Here is a 20207-nt window from a genome sequence, read left to right on the forward strand (position 1 = left end):
CCTAGGTGTCAATTTATGATGTAGTTTAACACAGTCTTGTTTTAATTTTTGTCAAACTTAGCTTTTCATTTAAACTGGATTTTAAGGAAAATATTTTAATTTTTGTAGTTTCCATTTTTAATCAGACTGAATTTCCAATTTGTTTTTTTTTTTTTTTTTTTTTTTAAATTAGCTATGGTATTTTTTGCTTTATTGGACTCAGAAAAATGCTTTGTTGTCTAAGAAAAATGCAAAAAATTTATCATGCTTTGAAACCTGATTTGTTTAATTTGCGTAATTGACAACTGCAGGCTTAGGGCTAATGTTTTTTTTACATTTTAAAATAATAAAAGCAAGCACTCGACACCCATTTCTGTGATCAACGCATGTATCTCAAGCAGACCTAGATGTCATTGCAATATAATTTCCTTTGTAAAGGGGGAATCTTCCTATGCTCAGTCTCATTATTTTTCCTATATCATGCATAACACATTCAGTAAAAGATGGGATGAGGCAGAGGGCTGTCTCTAATAACTTCGTGAAGAACGTAAACTCAGAGATGCAGTCAGTGTCCCGTCTCTGTAGCCCATTAAAGGTAGTTTTTTGTTGCTTATTTTCTCTTCCATTTCTTTCTTTCTTTTTTAATGACATACTACACTTCTGGCCTGGCAAAATTACGCAGTGAAACTCCCCAGCCCAGTTCTGTTTTATGAAATAGATTCTCTATTTGTTTTGTGAGAAGGTCCTGATGAGGAGCCGCTGTGTGGTGCAACAGGCAATTTTATTGCATGAGTGACCAGTGCTTTGAAATGTCATCACCGGCCGCTGATGTTGCTGAGCCGGACAAGAGCCCGGGAAAATAGGGCAAATCGTGTTGGAAAGATGGGCTCATGAAATTTTCCAAGCTGCCCTGTGTCAGTACAGTAGGGGAGCACTTTTTGCCAGTGCAGAACGAGGAAACTCGGACTTGCTTTCATAGTCCTTTGTGCAGCCAGCGCGTTGGCCTGGCCTGTCCCGGGCATGTTTTCTTTGGATTGTGCTCCTTGTGTACTTGGACCTTTTTGCTTATTCCCCTTTGGCCCTTGCGAGGGGCCTTTTGGGGCCCTTCAGTAGGAAGGCATTATCCACCCGGCATTATCAACATCAGGAAGCAGAGAGTGCTGTTGGGAGACGAGGAAGGAAGTTGGACTTCAAAATTCCCCAGTTTGGAACCAGTTACGTTTTTTTAAATTGTTTTTGTTCCTGCTGCTAAACCTAACTTTAAAATAATTTCCCTTTGTGTGGAGTACAGTAGTAACAAACCATGACGCCGCTTTCAGGTTTGGGTTTTTTTTCCCCAGTTTCTTTCTGGTTTTAGTTAGATGCTGCAAATGGAAATGAGATTTTTTTTAAAAAAAAAAGAGGGTTCTGCTTGTATTGACATGGTTCTTGATGATTCCATGAAAGCAGGGAGGTCAGAAGTTCCTCTTCCTTGTTTACCTCTGTGTTACCATCACACAGAAGTGTGAGAGTGAGGGATCTGCAAAGGTGAGTGGCACAGGATGGGGCACGTTTTCCAGTGGAATTAACCTTTCCTGCACAGGGTTGCATTCAGGGTATCTTGAAGAAGGTTATTTCTGTTCTTTCCTCTCCGACATCTCTGTGTAAAACCTGTGTATTGTGTGTGCTAAGAAATGGGTGGAGAAAGCGAGTGTACATATCTGAGGGTTGCTTTCGATAAGAAAAATGTAAACATTTTCATGAGAACTATTTGCTGAGAATGCAGAGCTGGATTTGCTTTCCCTAGAAAACATCTGAGAGTTGAGTTCCAGGTGATAGTCAATTTTCACAGCATCAAAATTGAATAATCTTTAGACTAAAAAAAAAAAGTCACCACTGCTGAAAATCAGATGTTACGTTCTTGGCTGGCTGCTAAATGTATTTAGCCTTCCAACCTGTGACTGATGTATGGTCTAATTTCATTAGAACAGGTAATCCTGTGTCATGCATCTCTTGAATGTTCTTTGCAGCAGTTTGGTTTTTTTTTTTTTTTTAGAGCACTTTGGGAACAAATTCATGATGAGCTTGGTGTAATAGTTGCACAGAGGATAAAGAAAATAGCTTGTAGGTTTGTTCTGGAAATGATGACTTGACAGTAGCCTCTGGCAGTGGAATTTAGCTATCAATAGTGTGTTAATCCATTTAAGTAGAGAGCCTTTCATAGGGAAATAAGTCATGTGTTCTAGCTAAATAATTACCTATAAGTAATCATGCAACTTGTAAACATCGCCTCGATATTTTTGTGATTTCTTTTTTTGACACAGTTATGATACAGCAAGAACTTTTTATTGAAGCAGTGGCACATGCAGTGGCTTTGGACAGTGTTTATTTCAGAACATTCTTATCTAAAGCTGTGTTGATACGTGTAGGCACTGACTTCATCAGCTAGTTTTTGCCTGTTCCTGTTTACAGTTTAGAAAATACCAAACGTATGACAGTTGTAATTAAGCTTGTGTTTATACACCAGCTCTAAATCATAGCAAGCTTGCAGTGAGACTGATGATTTGGAGAAGTTTATGAAGCCAGTCCTCTGCTTTACCTGGTTAGGGGGTGTTCCCAGGGGTCAGTTTTCACCCTCGAGATCCTCTGGACACGGTTGAGCTCCCATCCTCTTCTCCCTCCAGAGGCTGGGTGATGAAATCACCTAGGAGGAAGAAGAGCCAGTTAAATGCATGATGACTTTCTTCAGTTAGCTCTTGGTGGAACTTCCATCTCTCAATTAATAGATTTTTTAACGTATTTTTCTTTTCCATGCTGAACAGCAAAACAAAAACCATTATGATTTCACTTGTCTCCCATTTCAGTGGGTATACTGGCACCAATGGGGCATGAGAAATACACAACACGGTGAGGTACATGCTTATTCTGTAGAACAAAGCCTATTTTTGGTAGTGCTCTTGAATTTGGTAGGCTTTTTTTTTTTTTTTTTTTCCCCTGCTGATGAAATTATAATCACTGATAACTGAGCACCGTCTCCCCCTGACCTTGGCAGATAAAGTCTGATGATGCTTGTTAGGTTGGTTGGTTGGTGTTCCTGGTAGTTTACCTAGCTGCTTTGAGGTTGGAAAGGTGATGGAATCTGGTGAGTGGCAAGCTGTTATCTGCCACAGTTTTCATATGAACTTAAAACGAAATCAGGGATATGCATTTGAATCTATTTTTGTCACTTTTAAAGTAATAGAATTGATTTAGAAACAGATCTGGCATCTTTGAGAAACCTTCACATCTACAGTATTATAAATGAGTAGGTTTGCTTACATCAGGTTTAACCACTGCAGCTCCATAAATATGTTATGTAGTTCCAGTTTTAAATTGCAAAAATGATCGCTTCTTATTCTATGGAGCTGTAACCACCTTGGGAAAAGCACTTAGTAATCATAATGCACTTTATTGCTACGTGATGGTTAATAAGCCTTAAAGTGAACTCTGTGATATTACATTGGTGATCCTTAGAGGACCTCTAAGGCAGCAGAATGCAATATTCTGTTTTGTAACAGGGCCTTCTTGCCTTTTTATTTCCAGGGATGCTTGTTTGAGGTCGCTGAGGTAAAGGCCTCTTTCCTTGGTACCTCACCAAAGCAGCTTTCTGTCTTTAGGTACTTACAGTACCCTACAAGGCCTGATAAGTCAATGACATACTTTTTTGTAGAATTTAGTGATTTTCATCTTCAGATGAAAATTTATTTCAAAAACGCATCTTTGGGGATTTTTTTGAGTGTCTGCTGGATTATATTTCTTTCTCGGTTGGTTATTTTTATTTATGTTTGTAAAATTCTGTAATCTTAAATCATAGTACAAGCTGATTTGCCCTAAGGCCATTTGCAGCGTCAGAGACGGAAAAGAATAGTAATAATAATAAAGAGTTTGTCTAGTTCTGTAATGACTAATGAAAATACCTGTATTTATCGTTGTGCTCTAATGGACTCTTCCTCACAGGGTTATGTTACCAGGCTCTAAATCTCTTCTATTTTGATTTTGATGTAGATCTGATACTGTTCTTGTTTCCAGCTATTTATTCTCAAGAGGCTATTTCTGTATAAGGCTTCAAGTATTCCAGCATCTCGGCAATTGTCTGATAATGGATAATTTTGCTGCTCCTTTCCCAGCAGCATCATTAACGTGTGTGTTGTTTACAGAGCCACGACAGGGCTGGTTGACAGCACCTCTTCCTGGGTAATTGTAAACAAATTTGTCAGCCTGTCTTAGCAGTGGGATTACTGCCAAGGATTGGTTTAGGATATTGGCCCGCTTGTAGTGCTTTATGCTACCCTGTTCATGGACAGTATCATTTCTTATTCTTATATAGTTGATATTCTTTACTGCTGTCAATCTTAAAATTGCCATTTTGCAAAGAAGACATTCAGGAAAACCGATCGTGGGGAAAATCATGTTACGCAAAAAGTCCCGCTGAGCTGATGATAGCGATCCTGTCTGATTTCACCTATAAACTTTGGTCAGTATCAAGGACCCCAAAGAACTAGAGCAACTTGATGAATCTAGAAGAAAAACACAAAGATTTTCCCTGACCAATTGAAATGTGCGTGCATAGGGACTGCTCAGACTGCAGGCAGCAAAGTAGGACATTGCTGAAATGGAGCTGGAGGTGGTTGCATTTGGGAAGTGTTTTTTTCTTTCCATAAGATTTTTTTTTTCCCCCCTCCTAATCATAGCATATGCAAGGTTGCACTTATTTTTGTAGGTTGACTTCTTCCTAAACGTGAAAAAGCACAATGTAGAACTGCCAGAAAACTTAATGAACTTGACTCGAAAGGAAGTATTAATATTAACACAGCAAAGCTAGTGCTGGGAGCCTTACTAAAAAGCAATGACATAATGCAGGGCTGGCCTTTGAAAGTTTGTCCTATCAATTCGTGGTGTGACAACAGAACCTAAAAATAGTTCCTGGGACTAAGAAAAAGTAGTGCTTTGATTTCTTTGATTTGAGGTTTCCCACCCCCCCCGGAAAATTTGTATATGCTGGAAACAAACCAGTGTGGAATTCTACACGTATCCAAGGAAATCACAGATACCTTTTTAGTAGAGATTTGTCGACTGACTTTAGTTTTTACCTTTTCAAGGAGCAGGAGTTCCTGGTAAATACTCCCACTGTGCAGAGCCTCGTAGTACCATAGCCTTTAGGGCAGTGTTCAGGATTTGGCCATCACATGCAAAATAGTCCAACTTCGAAATTATTTTATTTTTGCAATTTTTGTTAGTTGTTAACGTTTTGAATAAATTTTTAGTTGGCGTTGTCTTCATTTTGTATTTTGGTACGGTACAAGTCATTTGAAAGCTGAACCCAGAATATCTCCCTGGCCTAGTATGGTATGTAGATGGATTATGGGCTTTATGTCGTGTATATTTCTGTTCTCTGTTCAGGACGTATTTGAGGTGCTTTGTAATCGTAATTGATATTATATTAATGCATGTTTAATAGTTCAAATGAAATGACAGTCGTGTTCTTGAAATAACTATTGCTGTTATTTTCTGAAGTCCAGGAAATGGTTATTGCCCCTCACTCTTTTCCAGCAGAGCCTTGTGAAATTTTGTATAATTCTTTCTCTGCACTCTGAGTAGAACAGGCAGTGAAGATAACTTCCCTTTACTTTTCCTCTTGGAGACAAAAGTTCTCCAGCCCCAGCTCAGGGCACTGAGCAGTCCGTGTGCTTCAGCCCGATTTGAGCAGCAGCTCTTGTGTAAATGAGGGGAAAGTTCCCTGTTTGATCTTTGTTGCTTCTGTTATTATTGTCAACAAGTGTGCCTTTTCCTAACATGAGTGTCTGGCTGTATTGGGAACAGAATGAAGTTTTTAGCCATAATTAATGAGCTGCTTGCTCAGTTATAAGTGTCCTGGACCAGGCTCAAAGGGTTCACTCAGATGAAAGGCTCCCATTATTATCCAGTTATTATCTAGATCTCATTTTTACTTCCCCCCCCTTTAAACTGTACTACCTGTTTTTAACTTCTATTTGCTCATAGCAACATTTTAACATTCAGTGTGATTAAAAAGAATTCCCTGAATAATCTGTTTACCCTGTGTTGCGGTGGTAGAGGGTCTGGGTTTTAGTATTAGATATCAGGCAAGAACTGATTTAAAAATATCAACGTTTATGTAGGGAGAAGAAGAAATGGAAAAAAATCCCTACCCTGTTTTAATGTTTAGGTAGATGCATTTTTGAATGCAAATTTACTTCAAAAAATCTTCACAAAGCAGGGCTTGCAGAAATGCTGTGGCTCTTTGCTGTAGTCGCATTCCTGTCGTAGCATGTTGTCAGGGTCTGATGTGACATCAGTTCTGAATGTAATAGATACATAGTTAAGCAGTTTATTTTAGGATCCAAAACTCTTCTAAGAATAGACAGGCTCTCCTTTCAGCGGGAAAGGACAAATAAACTGAAATGGAGTCACAGGGAAGGAAAAATAGGAAAAAAGCAGAGAGGAAAAAGCGTCTGAGGAGAACAATACAAAGGAAAAACCAGCAGCCTCGTGCTGGTGGGGTTCAAGGCTGGGGTGAAACATTTGGAGGGACCATTGCACGTGGATTCTTTCAGCAGACTGTGCTGTAAAGGGAAGCAGGTGATGGGATGTGCTGGAAGGCTGAGATCTTAACAGTCTAGCCTACCAAAATAGACTTGTGTAGTTTTCCTCATTAGCACTCCATAGGTTAAATTCATCAGGGAGGGGGAAAAAAAATAACCTTTAAATCTTCTAAAGTAATTTCTTAGCTTTGCCAGAACGTTAACAGGTGTTTTTCCATCGTGTCCCAAAGCTGAGGTGCTGCTGTTTCCCCGTGGATGTGTTAGTGGGACCGCTAAGCCGCGGGTGAGGATGAGACTTGTTCTGGTGGTGTCATATTTATACCACGGGTCTAATCATAGAAATTTGTATGGGAAAAACTCGCCAAGTCAGCCAGTCTGTTCACTTGCCAGAGCAGCATAAATTACTGCGGCAGTATTCAAATTAAAATGAAGGTTGTTAAGTGTTGGTGTGTACTTGTGTGGTGGGTGTATTTTTCTGCAGCGTTCTGTGGAAGTTACAGATTCCCACAGGACATTGAGCCAGACGCAGTTGGGTATGAATCCAGAATATTTAGTATCTAGAAACGTTTAAAAATATTTTTATTCACCAGAAAGTCTCTGCTACTGTAACCTTGAGTAAACAGATCTAATTTCATGTGTGTCAATTCATCTGCCCCAGTTGCTGCTCTGTCATAACTTTCATGTTACTATTCTTTCTGATTTTTCATGTTTAATTTAGCAGCTGCATAGGTACTAAGAGTCTAGATAATGTTTTATATAGGGGAGTATCATCCAAAGAGAAATGGATTCTCGTGTTCCATTTATTTAGTGAACAGGACATGAATCTCCAGTGTGAAGCTGTGGCACCAGTACATGACGTTTTGCACAACACTGTTGTTTAAATTGTATGTGCTTTGAATATTTCAGTTCCCCCAGTGCTTTGAATATTTCAATTCACATTGCTGTCAATGGATAATTTAAAAAAAAACCCAAAAACCTAGATTCTCCTACAAGTCTGTTACTTGTTTGTCTTTCAAAATTAAGCAGCTTTAACAAGCCTACTGTTTCTGTTTATCCTGATGTCGTGGTGTCAGTTTTGAATCTTGATTTGACAATATTTTATAATCTAGTATCACTACATAAATTATCTGTAATGAAAATACAGATTTTTTTTTTCCTAAGATTACGATTTTTTAAACTTTTTTCTCCTGTTAATGTTTTGTGAGCTTTCTATAATTTAAACAATGCAACTTGAAGTCCAAATTTATCAGTCTGAGTTGCAAACTTTCGCCAGAACATCACTTTGCATTACCCAAATGGGCACGTAGCAGCAGTTTAAAAAATCCTTTTTACAATGGACAAGGATGTGAGCAGATTTTCTTACTCTCTGCAGTATCTCTGGGGTGTGTTCATCTCCAGGGCAATGTGCCTGCCTGGAGAATTGCTGTGCAACAGCTTAATGCTGGAAAATGATTTAAAATAGCTCAGTAGTTTGATGGTTTTTTGAACTCTTGGGCTGAGCTGCCGACCTGCAGCTTGTTGCCCTGTGTGGGAGGGCAAACTCTTGTTACAAATGTTGCTGAAGAATGAAAGAAATTTTTCTTTGTGTCTTCAGGTTAGGCTTTTCTTTGGTATTGTTCTGGGGGGTTTTTTTGTGTGTGGATTTGTTTGTTTTTCTTTGTTTTTTGGTTTTTTTTTTTTTCTCTGTTTTTCTTAATAGCTGGTTAAAATAAAGTAATATGTTATGGTTCACTTGATTCTTGACATAACAGCAACATCCTTGTGGGGTTTTTTTGTTGTTGGTTTGTTTGTTTTTTTTTTTTACATGAACTATGCCAGTAACAGAGATCCTGATGCTAGTCAGTCGTATTAGAAAACAATTCCTCTTTCCATTGCCTTACGTCTGCTGTTTTTTTACAGCAGGATCGGTCTGCTTGCTTCTTTAGCACCATCATAACTTTGTACCCTGAGCCTGCTTGTAGGGCTGTGGTCATCAAGGGTTAAAACACAAAAAGCCTTTGCAGAAAACTGACTGATGAGGCTTTGGCATTCTCAACAAGGATGCTAGGAGCAAGTACTGCTGTGCTTCTTACTCTTCTGTCAAACTCTCTGCTTGTTCTTCAGCTGATGTTGGGCACTGCAAGTCCATGTGGGCCCTTATAGAGTTAGAAAATGTCCTTCCCACGGAATCAACAATAACAGAGTAAAACGGGGAGGGAATTAGGTTCTAACACGTCTGAGCTGTGAGGCCTTGGAACATCCCACGCTGTGCTCTTCTCTTGTCCTCCTCCGGAGCTGGAGATATGCGTTTGATCCTCTCCTTGGGTGGAGGTCAGCTCGTGGTTGCCAACAGCCCCACTGCTTTGGCCTTCCACAGCTACTTGTGCTTGCCTTGACTGCAGCCACTATTCCAAACAAGATCGTTTCAAATCCGGTTCTCTTCAAAAATAACGTGAACAACTCAGCAGCTCACCTCGGGGGTTTGTTTTGTACAAAGCCCGTGTACAAGATTTTGGATGTTTTCCTTTTCCAGGCAGAGGCGATGTCTGTGTGAGCATCTCTTGCAACCTTTGACCGGTGCAAGGGTAAAGCACTGCAGGGTGGTCCCACGGTTAGGAGTAAATCCTGCAGGCACACAAAGGCTATTGTCAAAATTCAGTTATTGGTAAGGAACCTCCTTTGACACTTAAAATACTGACGCTGCTATGCAAAATGTAAATGTACTGAATAGCAGGCTTTATTTATCAATAAAGCATCTGGATAGTTTATCTCTACATGATTTTGTTCGTTCTGTTGCTACATCAGTATCTACTTTGCTTAATTTTCATGTAATTCAAAAACTGCTTAACGTATCAAGTGTACAAATAATCACTCGGTAAGTCTTTTCAAGGAAAATCAAAATCATGAAAAGGCGGAAGCATAAACATCTGGTTTTAATAAAATCAACTCCTCCTTTCATGGGAGATGATGGATAATTGGAAATGAGCCTGCTGAAATCACTTGTTTTATTATTCTCATCTGAATAAATCAAACAGGAATAACTAAATTATTATCCTCAGTATTTTTTGTAATTGGTTAGAGAAAGTTTATTAGCTTAAAATTTGTGCTCTCTCAAAACAAAATTCTTTTTCAGTATCAGGAAAAAGATCTAGGATAGTTTGTGATTTTTTTATTATTTGAGGAAATTACCTAGGATTTGAATTTTTGTCTCATTTAATTTCATGTTGAATTTTCTTTTCCCCATTCAGTTATGAGCCATAAGTTCTAAAGAATTTTTTTTGCAGTGCAGCAGTTGCTTCTTTTTTTAAGTAGTCACGTATGTGGGCCACTTTCTATGTAAGATTTTTAAATCCTTCTCTAGGGCAGATCAGGGTTCAAAGTTAAACTGGCAGCTGCATGTCAGTCTAGTATGTTATATATATATCACTGGGAGGCTCTGAGGGGAAGTAGGTCTTTTCTAGCTGTTGAGCATGCAGAGTCCTATGAAAATGTTTTATTAGGAAAAAATGAGGTTTTATCATTTTGGGGTAGAAAAACTCACACTGTGGCCATAGGATTTTACAGGAGATACAGAGACTTATTTCCCTGTGTCTTCACTACCACTTCCCACGAACCAAACTCTTTCAAAGGAGGAATGAAACTAGGAGTGAGGGCATAACTTCCCATATGAGCTTGAACAGAATTATTCTCACTGTCTTTTAAGGTACATGGTGACATAGCCTTGAATTGAAGAGAGTGGTGGAATTGAGTCTTTTCTGCTACCTCAAAGAGAAAGATGCCCCTATCCAGCTAAGCTAGTATTTCCCAGGTCTGTGTCTCAGCACTTATATTTTTGATTTCCAAGTCCTTTTATGTCCTTAGAGTTTAAGAAAATACCCCCCCATCAGAGTTGTGATGACCAGTAATGCCTGGTCATAAAAGAGTTAAAAGAACTCTAGAAAAACTATGAAAGCCAGGAGTGTGAATGTAAATCTAGAGTTCAGTTTTTCATTATTGAGTTGCTTCAGTGTTCCTTCCAAAGAATAGGGAGGAAGGCTCGTAGTCTGGCATTGTGTACCATAATTGCACTTCTAAGACCAAATACGTGTTAGCACATGATAGTGCCAATCTGCATTCTGACATCTCAGTGGGCTTAAAAGCAAGAGACCTATAAAAGCGTTTTTAGGAAGTGCAGTTGAGAGATTTTTTTTTTTTTTTAAATGTGTAACACAACTATTTTAAAGGTGCCTATAAATTTTATTGATATAATTCTTACTTTAACGAAATGACATTACAAGTAACAATTATTCTGACCATGAGGAAGATTGTAGAGACTGGAAGATTGTACAGAAGACTGTAGTTTGGGTCAAGGGATTTGCTTGGGTAACTTGTATATTTGTGCAAGAATAGTGATTTTAGTATGTAGGAAATGAGATATATGTATGTTGTCAGATCAGCAGTCTATGTAGCCTGGTCTTTTGTTGCTGGAGAAAATTTACTGTAGCACAAGGTTGCACTTCAGTGTCTTCTGATGCAATTTTCTTACAGCTCGACACAATTGATGGCTGATTTTGTTCTGCATGGATTCAACTCTTACTGTATAATCTAGAACCCTTGTGGATATTTTCCTGTCTATCCATTCTTAAATACTCCTAATATTTTTTATCTCAACAGTGACCTGTGATTCTGAGAGTAATTGTAATTCTGGCTTTAAAAATCCACTTTTATATTTACATCAGTATTTATCTCATAGTGGGTGGGGGATTCCTTGGTCTTCTAGAGCGAGGCAGGGCATTAGAAACACCTGTCTGCTTCTCTTCCCTTATTTATTATGTAATGTGAGTAATGTTACTGATCATTCGTTCTTCCCTGAAGCTTTATGGTTCTAACAAGGGTTTCTTCTTGTACCCAAATCTCTTCAAGTCTTTAATTTATATTGTTCTTTTCTGCGTCTTTTCTATTTGATGTATCCTTTTTCAGATGGGGGTGACCAAAACTGAACACAGAATTCAAAAGTGAACACACACTATTCAAGGTGAGGGAATATCACTAGTTTTGTATAAGGCATAATATTTTTTAATATGTCTTTGTCTTTTAAAAATAAATACTGATGTCCTGATTATTTTTGCTCCCAATTGTAAGATATTTTTCTTGAGTAATCTGTAAAGTTGTCTAGATTTTTCATTGAAAAGTTGGTTAATTTATAATATAATTTCTTCTGGGTAATTTATTAATGAATGTGGTATGTTAATTTTCCACTGTGGTTTACTATACACTATGTATGCTCTGCTTCCTGTTGTTGTTTTGATTTAATTGCATATTTGAAATTCCTTCTGAAGACCCTCATGAATCCACTATAGAGCCAACTGATCTTTATATCCTTCATCATTTCCAGGTTTTGTTATTACATGGCTCCTTCCCATTTCATCCTTCAGATTACTGAAGTGTACTTGCCTGGGAGTTGTTTTCTGGGTCTTGCCACCTTGATTTTGATCCCTCCAGCCAAGAGTCTTTCCTATGTTCTTGGAGGTCTTGAAGAAAGGTTTGCATTCCTTCATGCACATGATAAAGATTGGTAGTTGAAGAGAGCTAATTGTACATGAGAAAACTCAACTCATCAGGATGCCCATTGCCATCTCTCATTAACTTATTCACTGCATCTGATCCTTCTCTTAGGCCTCCTTTCTTTGGGAGAAGAATCGTACGTCTCACGGCCCACGTGTGGTTATTCCTTTCAGAAGGGGTATGCTTGCGTTATGCTCCTGGTGGTAGAGGTGGGGAAAAAGGTGTTCTCAGGCTGGTAATCTGGTTTGACTTCAGCTCTTGCAAATTGGATTCATTTACATGAGCTCTCCATACCAGGACTTTGACCGGGTCAGTAATAAAAAATATATATATATATGTATAAACATCCCACCCTTTTGAGGACTTCCTTGCATTAGAATTTCTCCTCATGGTGGCATTGTGTTGTATCCAGAGTAGGTAATTATTAGGCATTGTCAGCACAGACAGTGGTAAATCGAGGTAGTGAAGTTTGGTAGTAAAGTTTGAGAGGAGGAAGGCTGTTTTTCTGCTCCCCACTCTGGAGAGCCACAGGTGGTCAGTAAATAAAATGATGCTGTGATCAACAGTCAATACGCTGACCCTCCCACACTGCCACGGAAATAGAAATAAAAATTGCTCAATCTTTAGTTTCATTTCCTTGGTCTGTTAGGGGGTATGTGTAGTGTGACCGTGTTATAGGACCTTCAGTGGGAACATATTTGAGAAATTATTCCTGCAATCAACTGAATTTTTCATGAAAGTGCAGTTCTGGGAAGCTGCTGTTCTTATTGTTTTGTGCTGTTCTTCAGTTGTTACTCCGTACAATGACTGTTGGATTTGAGCTTTTTCATGTAACTTCTGTTCTAAATTGGATTTCTAACCAACAATTTCTAAGTAATGATCATCTGAACGGGTTTTGCTCCTTGCAGGTTTTTTTTAATGACTTATTTTTGTAGTATGGGTAATTCTTGCTCTTCATTCTTTGTTCCCCCTGTGTAAGCATTGGAAGAAATTTTGTTACTATGCTGCAGTTTTGATTTTTTTTTAGCAAGTTTTTGGTTGATTTTTTGTTTGTTTGTTTTTAAATCCTCCATTAAGGAACTGTCTCATTTTTCTTCAAATTTGCTTATTTTATTGCTTTACTGGAAGCTGGCTAACATGCTGAAGCTAAACTATTTTATGAAATACTCTGCTCTTTGAACAAGTTAATGGAACAAATTGTGTGATTTCTTTTCTCATAAGCTTACGAAAAGTTATAAGATAGTATATGTATTTATAGTCTGTGATGTAATAAATAGAAATGTGTCTATCCAAACAAGCAGCTGAAACAAGTATCTATTTGTGTCTTTCATCTTTTTAGATCTTTCTAATTGTAAAGTCTAAGCTGTGCTAAGTTTTGTGATAATGTTTTAAATTCGTGTTTAATTAACACTAATAAGAAGGAAGTAGGTGCTATGTCTCTAAAATCTTGCTTTTTAATTTAAGTACGTTTAAGTAAGATTTGGTGTCCTTAAGAAGTTTAGAAAATTCTGGTGTTCTCCTTGTTGATGTCTTGGTATGGGATAACCGGTGCTGTTTGCTGAGGTGGAGACTGTGGTATCTTGTGGTGCACTGAACATCTTGTGATCTGCAGTAAAAACCAAGCAGGAGTGTGTGTGGGGTGCTGTTTTGAGAGAGACAAATACTGAGTTACACTGTTTTTTGAGTAATCTGACGTTAAAGTGACTGTTGGGATATCTGCAGTTCCTAGCACTCTCGTGTCTCTGCTTGTGGTTAGGAAAGGGAGTATCTTCCTTTCGAGGTGCATGGTGAAATATTCCTTATAGGAGAAAACAGCTGTGAGTTATCTTAAAAATAAAAATTGAAGAATGATTCTCTCCACTTTAACACTTTCCTCTCCAGCTCCCCAGACAGATTTTTAATGGGAACTTTAAAAGAAGGAGAAAGAGAAGCAGATGTTTTTGAGCATGACATTAACAAACTTTAGTTTAACAAAAATATTTGGGCTGCTTAAGACCACTCCAAGGATAATCAAACTCAGTTACATTTCTCTTGCGACTTAACTTGCTGTGAGAAAGTTGCTCCGTTTTAAGGACTGACATGAGACATGGTAGGTGACATTGGCCCTGAAGGAGCAGCAGCTCTTCATCTTCCTCTCTTCAAGCTGACCTGAAGATGCTTTTTGTTCCCTGTACTGTAGGATGGTGCAGGTAGCTCTGCTCAGGAGCGCATTTGTTTCCTCTTCCTTTCTGGATAGTAGATCTGGTGTTGGCAAGTGGAGGAGCACTTTGCCTCCTGAAATACCTCTTTTCCTTAGACTTATTTATTAGTGCTTTTCTTTGTGAAAAACTGACAGATTTTGAAACGCAGCAAGCATTCTTTTTTTTTTTTTTTTTTTTTTGGCATTGTATCTACCCTTTTTCCTTCCTTTTTCCTTCCCTTCATCCTCCTTTTCTTTGCAATCCCCTCTCTCCAGGGGGACGTGCGACAGACCGACGACCACGGCTATTTTTGCACGGCGCACATATTAACCATTGAGTAAACCTAAGAGGTTTTACAGAGCTTATTTTAGCAGAAGCATTTGTTAAAGCCCCTGTATCCATAGGCTGTGTGTATATTCATTAACTATTCAGGGCTGTAACACAATACAACAAAAGGAAGTGTATTTTAACAGAGATCTGTAACAACCATAGGCAGACTGGCACCCAGCCAGCGGGGAAAGGCAGATGTTTCTCGCTGCTATTTCTGTCTTGTGGCATCCAAAGATATTGAATTGATTTCTTGGATAACAAAACTAGCTAAGACTTACTGCAGCGTCACGACCCTGCATTGCAAAAACGCACATGTTTGATCCCCAGAAGTTTATTGTAGTCAAATCTTTGGAGGCAGTGGAAAACTGAGCCTCTCCGGTTTCACCACCAGCGTGACGAGATTCAGCCCTCATAAAAATCACATCCCAAACGGTTTGTGGCAAGGATGGGGAGAACTGAAGTGCTAGCGTGAATGGAAAGTACAGAATTATTTAACAGAGTATCCTGTCCTATAGATTTTCTTGTCCACGGAAAGTGTTGGGTTACCCCTGTGGCAGAAGCGTGAATGGCTTCACTGGTCAGAGATGGAGCAGAGCATCGGGAGCCCTTTCCCTGGTGGTGAACGTGCCTCCTTGGAGCTTGAAATATGTCTATTTACAGCTTCTGCCAGCTGCCCCTTGTGAAAAGGGATGGAGATGATTCAGCTCTTGGCCTGCCCTACAGCGACAAGATCGCTCCTCTGTCCCAAAGTAGCATAAAATAGGAATTTGTTCCCAATCCAGTACATGTCAGTAATTTAAAGAATATTTTGATAAAGGTAAATGTCAGAGGAGAATGAGATATGTAGGTATTTACTATGATCAGAGTCTGTTTCGTGTGTGGAATGTCAATAGCCTATGCCAGCATGTGCTGAAGCATAACATTTGTGAGCTTTTACCCAGGTGAGAAATCCCATGTTTCCTGGTCAGTTGGATGCTCCTGTTCTGCCCAGCTGCAATGGGAATTACCCTCTTGGTTTTAACCACCTTCCTATTGTTCTGTGACATGCTAAGCAAAAACAGACTGTCTGTTTTAAAAGTAGATCCCTTTATAGTGTGATGCTTTAAATAATACTTTGCATCTCTAGGCATCTTTCCATGTTAGAATGCAGATATAAAGTAATTCTTTTTCTTTTTGTTAATAGCTTGAATGAGCTGGGAGGGGAGGCTTTAAAAGGAAAATACAATGAAAATGGATATTTGTGAAATACTTGAGTTCCATTCCACGTGAACAGAGATGTTAAAAGCCCCTTTAGCAGCTGTGTCAATACCAATTTTTCTGGTTCTTGAGTGCAGACATAAATTCAGATGGTGTTGGTTAAATAATTCACATTTGTTTTAGGTGAAAAATAACACCTGCTCTGTTTAGCAAGTACAATGCTTTAAGTGATTTAAAAATTGATCACATTCAACTGATTTGAGTACATTAAGGGATTTGCAGTTACGTAATTAAATTGATATTTTAAATAGCTTTAACTGTACTGTACAGTCGAGAAGCGTGCCAGAGAATTTTCAGATAAAACTTCCAGTTGAGTTGTTTTTTGGGTTTTTTTGAGATAAAAGACTACTGTGTTTAGAATATAGTTACAGACATATGACACTGAGTGGACGAATCATTTGAGATACTGGAGGAAAAGCAGAAGTTCTGAATCCTGGACATGCTGTTTTCCAGGCATATCAGTTATTTTCATGTACATAGCAAACTGGTACTTATTGAAAAAAACCATCTTAGAGCTGCAAAATACCGCCACAGGTTACCTAGGTAAATAAAAATGCAATTTCTGATGCTATGATTTTATTGAAATAATTATCAAGAAACAGATTTTATTTTTCTTATTTTTTGTTTGTCATGTTGGATTGTTGAATGACCTTTCTTCCCCAAGGAAAAAACTTCAGTAACCGTGTTTAATTTGCAGAGCACCAGAGATCATACTGGGATTGCCGTTTTGTGAAGCCATAGACATGTGGTCGTTAGGGTGTGTGATTGCAGAGCTGTTCCTTGGATGGCCACTGTACCCAGGAGCACTGGAATATGACCAGGTAGTAGAATAAATTTCACAAGCATATGCACACTTTCTGCAACTTAAGAATTTCAGATCATTAAATCCAGAGCTTTAAATGCTAATAATGTCTCCCTATTATGTAGCATTTCTTCAAGTCTGTTCAGTACTTTTAATTTAGCCTTATTAATTGTCCTAGAAACGTAAATCCTGATTCTGAACCAGATTGTATATTGGACTGCTTTTTTTGAATTAAATTTCCATTTGTCCTCCTCCCTCCATCTTACGAAATAGTTTTTCGTATTGAGGCTGCTTTTTCTGATGGAAACCAAAGTTTGCAGCTACCATCATTGCATTATAATCTCTCTTTCATTTGCCATGAACAGGGTTGACTCTGGAATGTCTATTCAGATGTCAGGATTAATTGTGTTCTGAATACTTTCTGATGCTTTCTGGAAACCCAACAAAGCTCGAGGATTTGAGTGCCTGTACTTCACGAGGAACGAGAACGAGCTGTCACAATCATACTGTAGATAGGCAAGGGTAAAGCTTGGAGCTCTTAAAGTTCTGCCTTTGCTTAGTTGGAGTTTTCAGCTACTGACGCCATCAGCATTAGTGAGCAACTTAATAAAACCGCACGTTGTTTCTAATGAAAGATGTAGAACATTTTTATTTTAAACACTTAGAAAGTAATGTGGAATTTGAGAGAAATGTAATCAGCATCCTGACTATGCCCACCTGGTTTTGAACTTTGCAAGTGAAGCAATGTCTTGAAAACCCCAGAAGGAGCAGCGCTGGCTTCTTGCTAAATTCAAATCTTTGGTTCAGCATTTAGTTCAGAGGATGTTGTTTAGGTTATTCAAGTCCTGCTCATGGAGTGGGCTTTTGGCTCCCTGCACTTACAGATCAGACCTACTTTTCTGAAATTTTTTTTGTTAGTACCATTTTCGGGGGATATATTAATTTTGTGTTGATGTTGGTAATGTTTCCTATTTCAGTTTCCTTCGTTTACACAAAATGCAGCGTTTCACATGTGGAAAGTGAGCTATGAATGGAATGTGGGTTGATGCTTTGATGCATTTAAAAGTCCTTTTTGCAAACTGTTGCTGTTGAAATGGAAAACAAAAGAGGAAAAAACTAACAACCCATACAATTCATTGTTCTTTTTAAGGATAAAATGCAGGCATTTCAAGCTCCTATAATGTTCTCTCAAAAAATTCCAAGAACTCAGCGAATTTATTTACCTCTTTACATATCATTCAAGTTTGCTGAAAGCCTCAGTTCCTAATTCATCTAGCAACTTGCCTGATTCTCATGTTGGAGAAGTCGTGGTGGAAGAGGGGCTGCAACCTTCTCTGCACCAGCAGGAGTTGCCTTGCTTGTAACTGTGCTCCAGCAGGTCTGCAAAACTTGCTTTGGAGAAATTGGATTCAGGGTTTTTCTCAGTATCCCTGAGCACAGCAGGAGCAGGAGGAGGCTTTCAGGGAATTCCTGTCCTCCTGCTCCATGGTGTGTGTCACTGAGTAAACAAATAGGCTTTGTGCTGCATTTCCCCCCTGTCCCTCTGGTGTGTGGCAACCAACACGCTGGCCCTTGAAAGGGAGCTCTTAGTTCTGATACTCATTTGTGGTTGGAAGCAGTAACAGCTGTATTTCTCAGTGGAAAACAGCCCTGTGTTCTGAGCTTTATTACCCTTTAGAAACAGGCACAGGTGCTTCACTGCTGAATATTTGAATTAATGCACTGGCTTTTCCCCTCTACTTTTTAAGACTGCTTGTTTTCTGAGGACATTATAAATGATCTAGAAACATTTCAGAGCAGGATTCTCCTTACTCCCCGAGGCAGGGAATTATGGAGAATACTAAACACTGTGTTTATTAGCATTGTGTTTAGTTCCTCCCCACTTGGGTCTGTCACTTACTTTTCTTGTCTGTCACTTGCACATTCCTTTTACTCTCTACTGCCCATCAAATTTTCTCCTCTCAAGTGCTCCCAGTTCTTAAGTCTTCCCTCTTTCATTGACTTTATCTTCTCACCTCTCAATTTCTGATCTGATGTATTTGGCCACTCCTTTTGATTTTTCCCTTTCTTCTTTCTTATTCTCCTCTTCCTTTTCCAGGGGCTGGCTTACCCCAGCAGGCTCTCTGTAGTGTGGGACCCTGCCCTGGCTCCTGGAATCTGTACCCTCTCCATCCTGACCTGCAACAATTGGTTTTCAATTATTGCCAAATATTGCTCCAATTCCAAGGCGGTTTTTCATTTTGAAAGCAATACAGCTTCTGGGATAACTCTCCCCTTATAGAATGATTTAACATTGCATGCACAGTAGTTAAAAGCATCATGTTTCAACAGATTTCTGTTGAAGCCTTGAAACTTAACTTTTCTAGATAATCCATCGATCACCAGCTATTATAGGTAATGCAAAATGCATAGTAAATCATCTTCTACAATAAATGCATGTTGATCATTTCAGAGCAAAGTTTCTTTCAGGCATAAAGCCAGTCCATTCCTCTCACACTCAGTAGCAGATTTTCTTGGACAACAACACTATCTTTTGCTGCCTGGAGCTTGTACAGGCACTCCCTTTCCTCATGGAATGTTTCCTTAAATGCAGGTGTGTCAGATGTGTAAAAGACTGATACACTGGAAACAGCAAAAGGGAAGGATTTTTATCATGTTACATAATGAGAACATGCCAAAAAAAAAAAAAAATCATTGAAGTTCTGTAAGCAAACAAAGCACTCCTGCTGTTTTTCCTGTTTAGAATTTTATAAAAATACCTTTAGGATTTGAGTGGGTTGAGGAGTTATGGCAGCCACTCTCCCCAGCTTCTCATTCCTTTGACCCAGCCTTAAAAGTTTGCTTATATAGGTCACTTGAGAGAATTGTTGATGTGTGGCTTTCTCTAGAGATGGAGAGAGCAGTGCCAAGTGTTTAGGGTTAGGTTTCTCCCCTCTGTAGCTGTCGAACTGTGATGCTCTGAGCATGGTTCATTTTGTCATTTTCTTAATGAAATTACAATGAACTGTGCGGGAATCAGGTTTTGAAAACAAGAGGTAAATCATTTTCCCTGTTCTGTTTTTTTCCTCAGATTCGTTACATTTCACAGACTCAAGGTTTGCCAGGAGAGCAGTTGTTAAGCATGGGAACGAAAACTTCAAGATTTTTCTGTAGAGAAACGGATGCACCATATTCTAGTTGGAGATTAAAGGTAAACAATAGAATGTAGTAGAAAACAGTACAGTATTTTGTGAGCAGAGAAACCAGAGAAGCCAAGGTTCACTATGGGACCGTTATCTCCCTGGTGTGTCTCCTGTGGTTTTTACCAGCTCCTGCTCTTTATCTCTTCCATTTTTTCTGCTCCCCAAGGTGCAGCTGCCAGGCTGTGCTGTGCCCAGTGCCTGGCTGCTGGGTGGGGAATTCAAATTCAGCCTTGTATCTCCAGAGGTACTTAAATGAGTGGGCTTGGTTTGTTTTGTTCTCTTTCTTGCTCGGTTCTGCTTTCCACTTCGTGTAAGGAATTTGTCTCTGAGGCCCACACTGCTCTTTCAACATCTGTCCAGAACTGGCTTCAGGATC

The 20207-nt window shown here is 38.9% G+C and overlaps 1 protein-coding gene across 6 annotated transcripts in view; it reads left to right on the forward strand.

Annotated features, from left to right (window-relative positions):
• Positions 1 to 20207, forward strand: part of HIPK3 (homeodomain interacting protein kinase 3) — a 67046-nt gene that overhangs the window by 29405 nt on the left and 17434 nt on the right. For all 6 annotated transcript variants that reach the window (XM_040068052.1, XM_040068050.1, XM_058421190.1 and 3 more), the window contains exons 3-4: positions 16545 to 16668; positions 19720 to 19839. In XM_040068052.1, the coding sequence (XP_039923986.1) occupies positions 16545 to 16668; positions 19720 to 19839 (244 nt within the window). The remainder of the gene's footprint in view (positions 1 to 16544; positions 16669 to 19719; positions 19840 to 20207) is intronic.

Source organism: Hirundo rustica, chromosome 6 (genome assembly GCF_015227805.2).
Source record: "Hirundo rustica isolate bHirRus1 chromosome 6, bHirRus1.pri.v3, whole genome shotgun sequence".
NCBI lineage: Eukaryota > Metazoa > Chordata > Aves > Passeriformes > Hirundinidae > Hirundo > Hirundo rustica.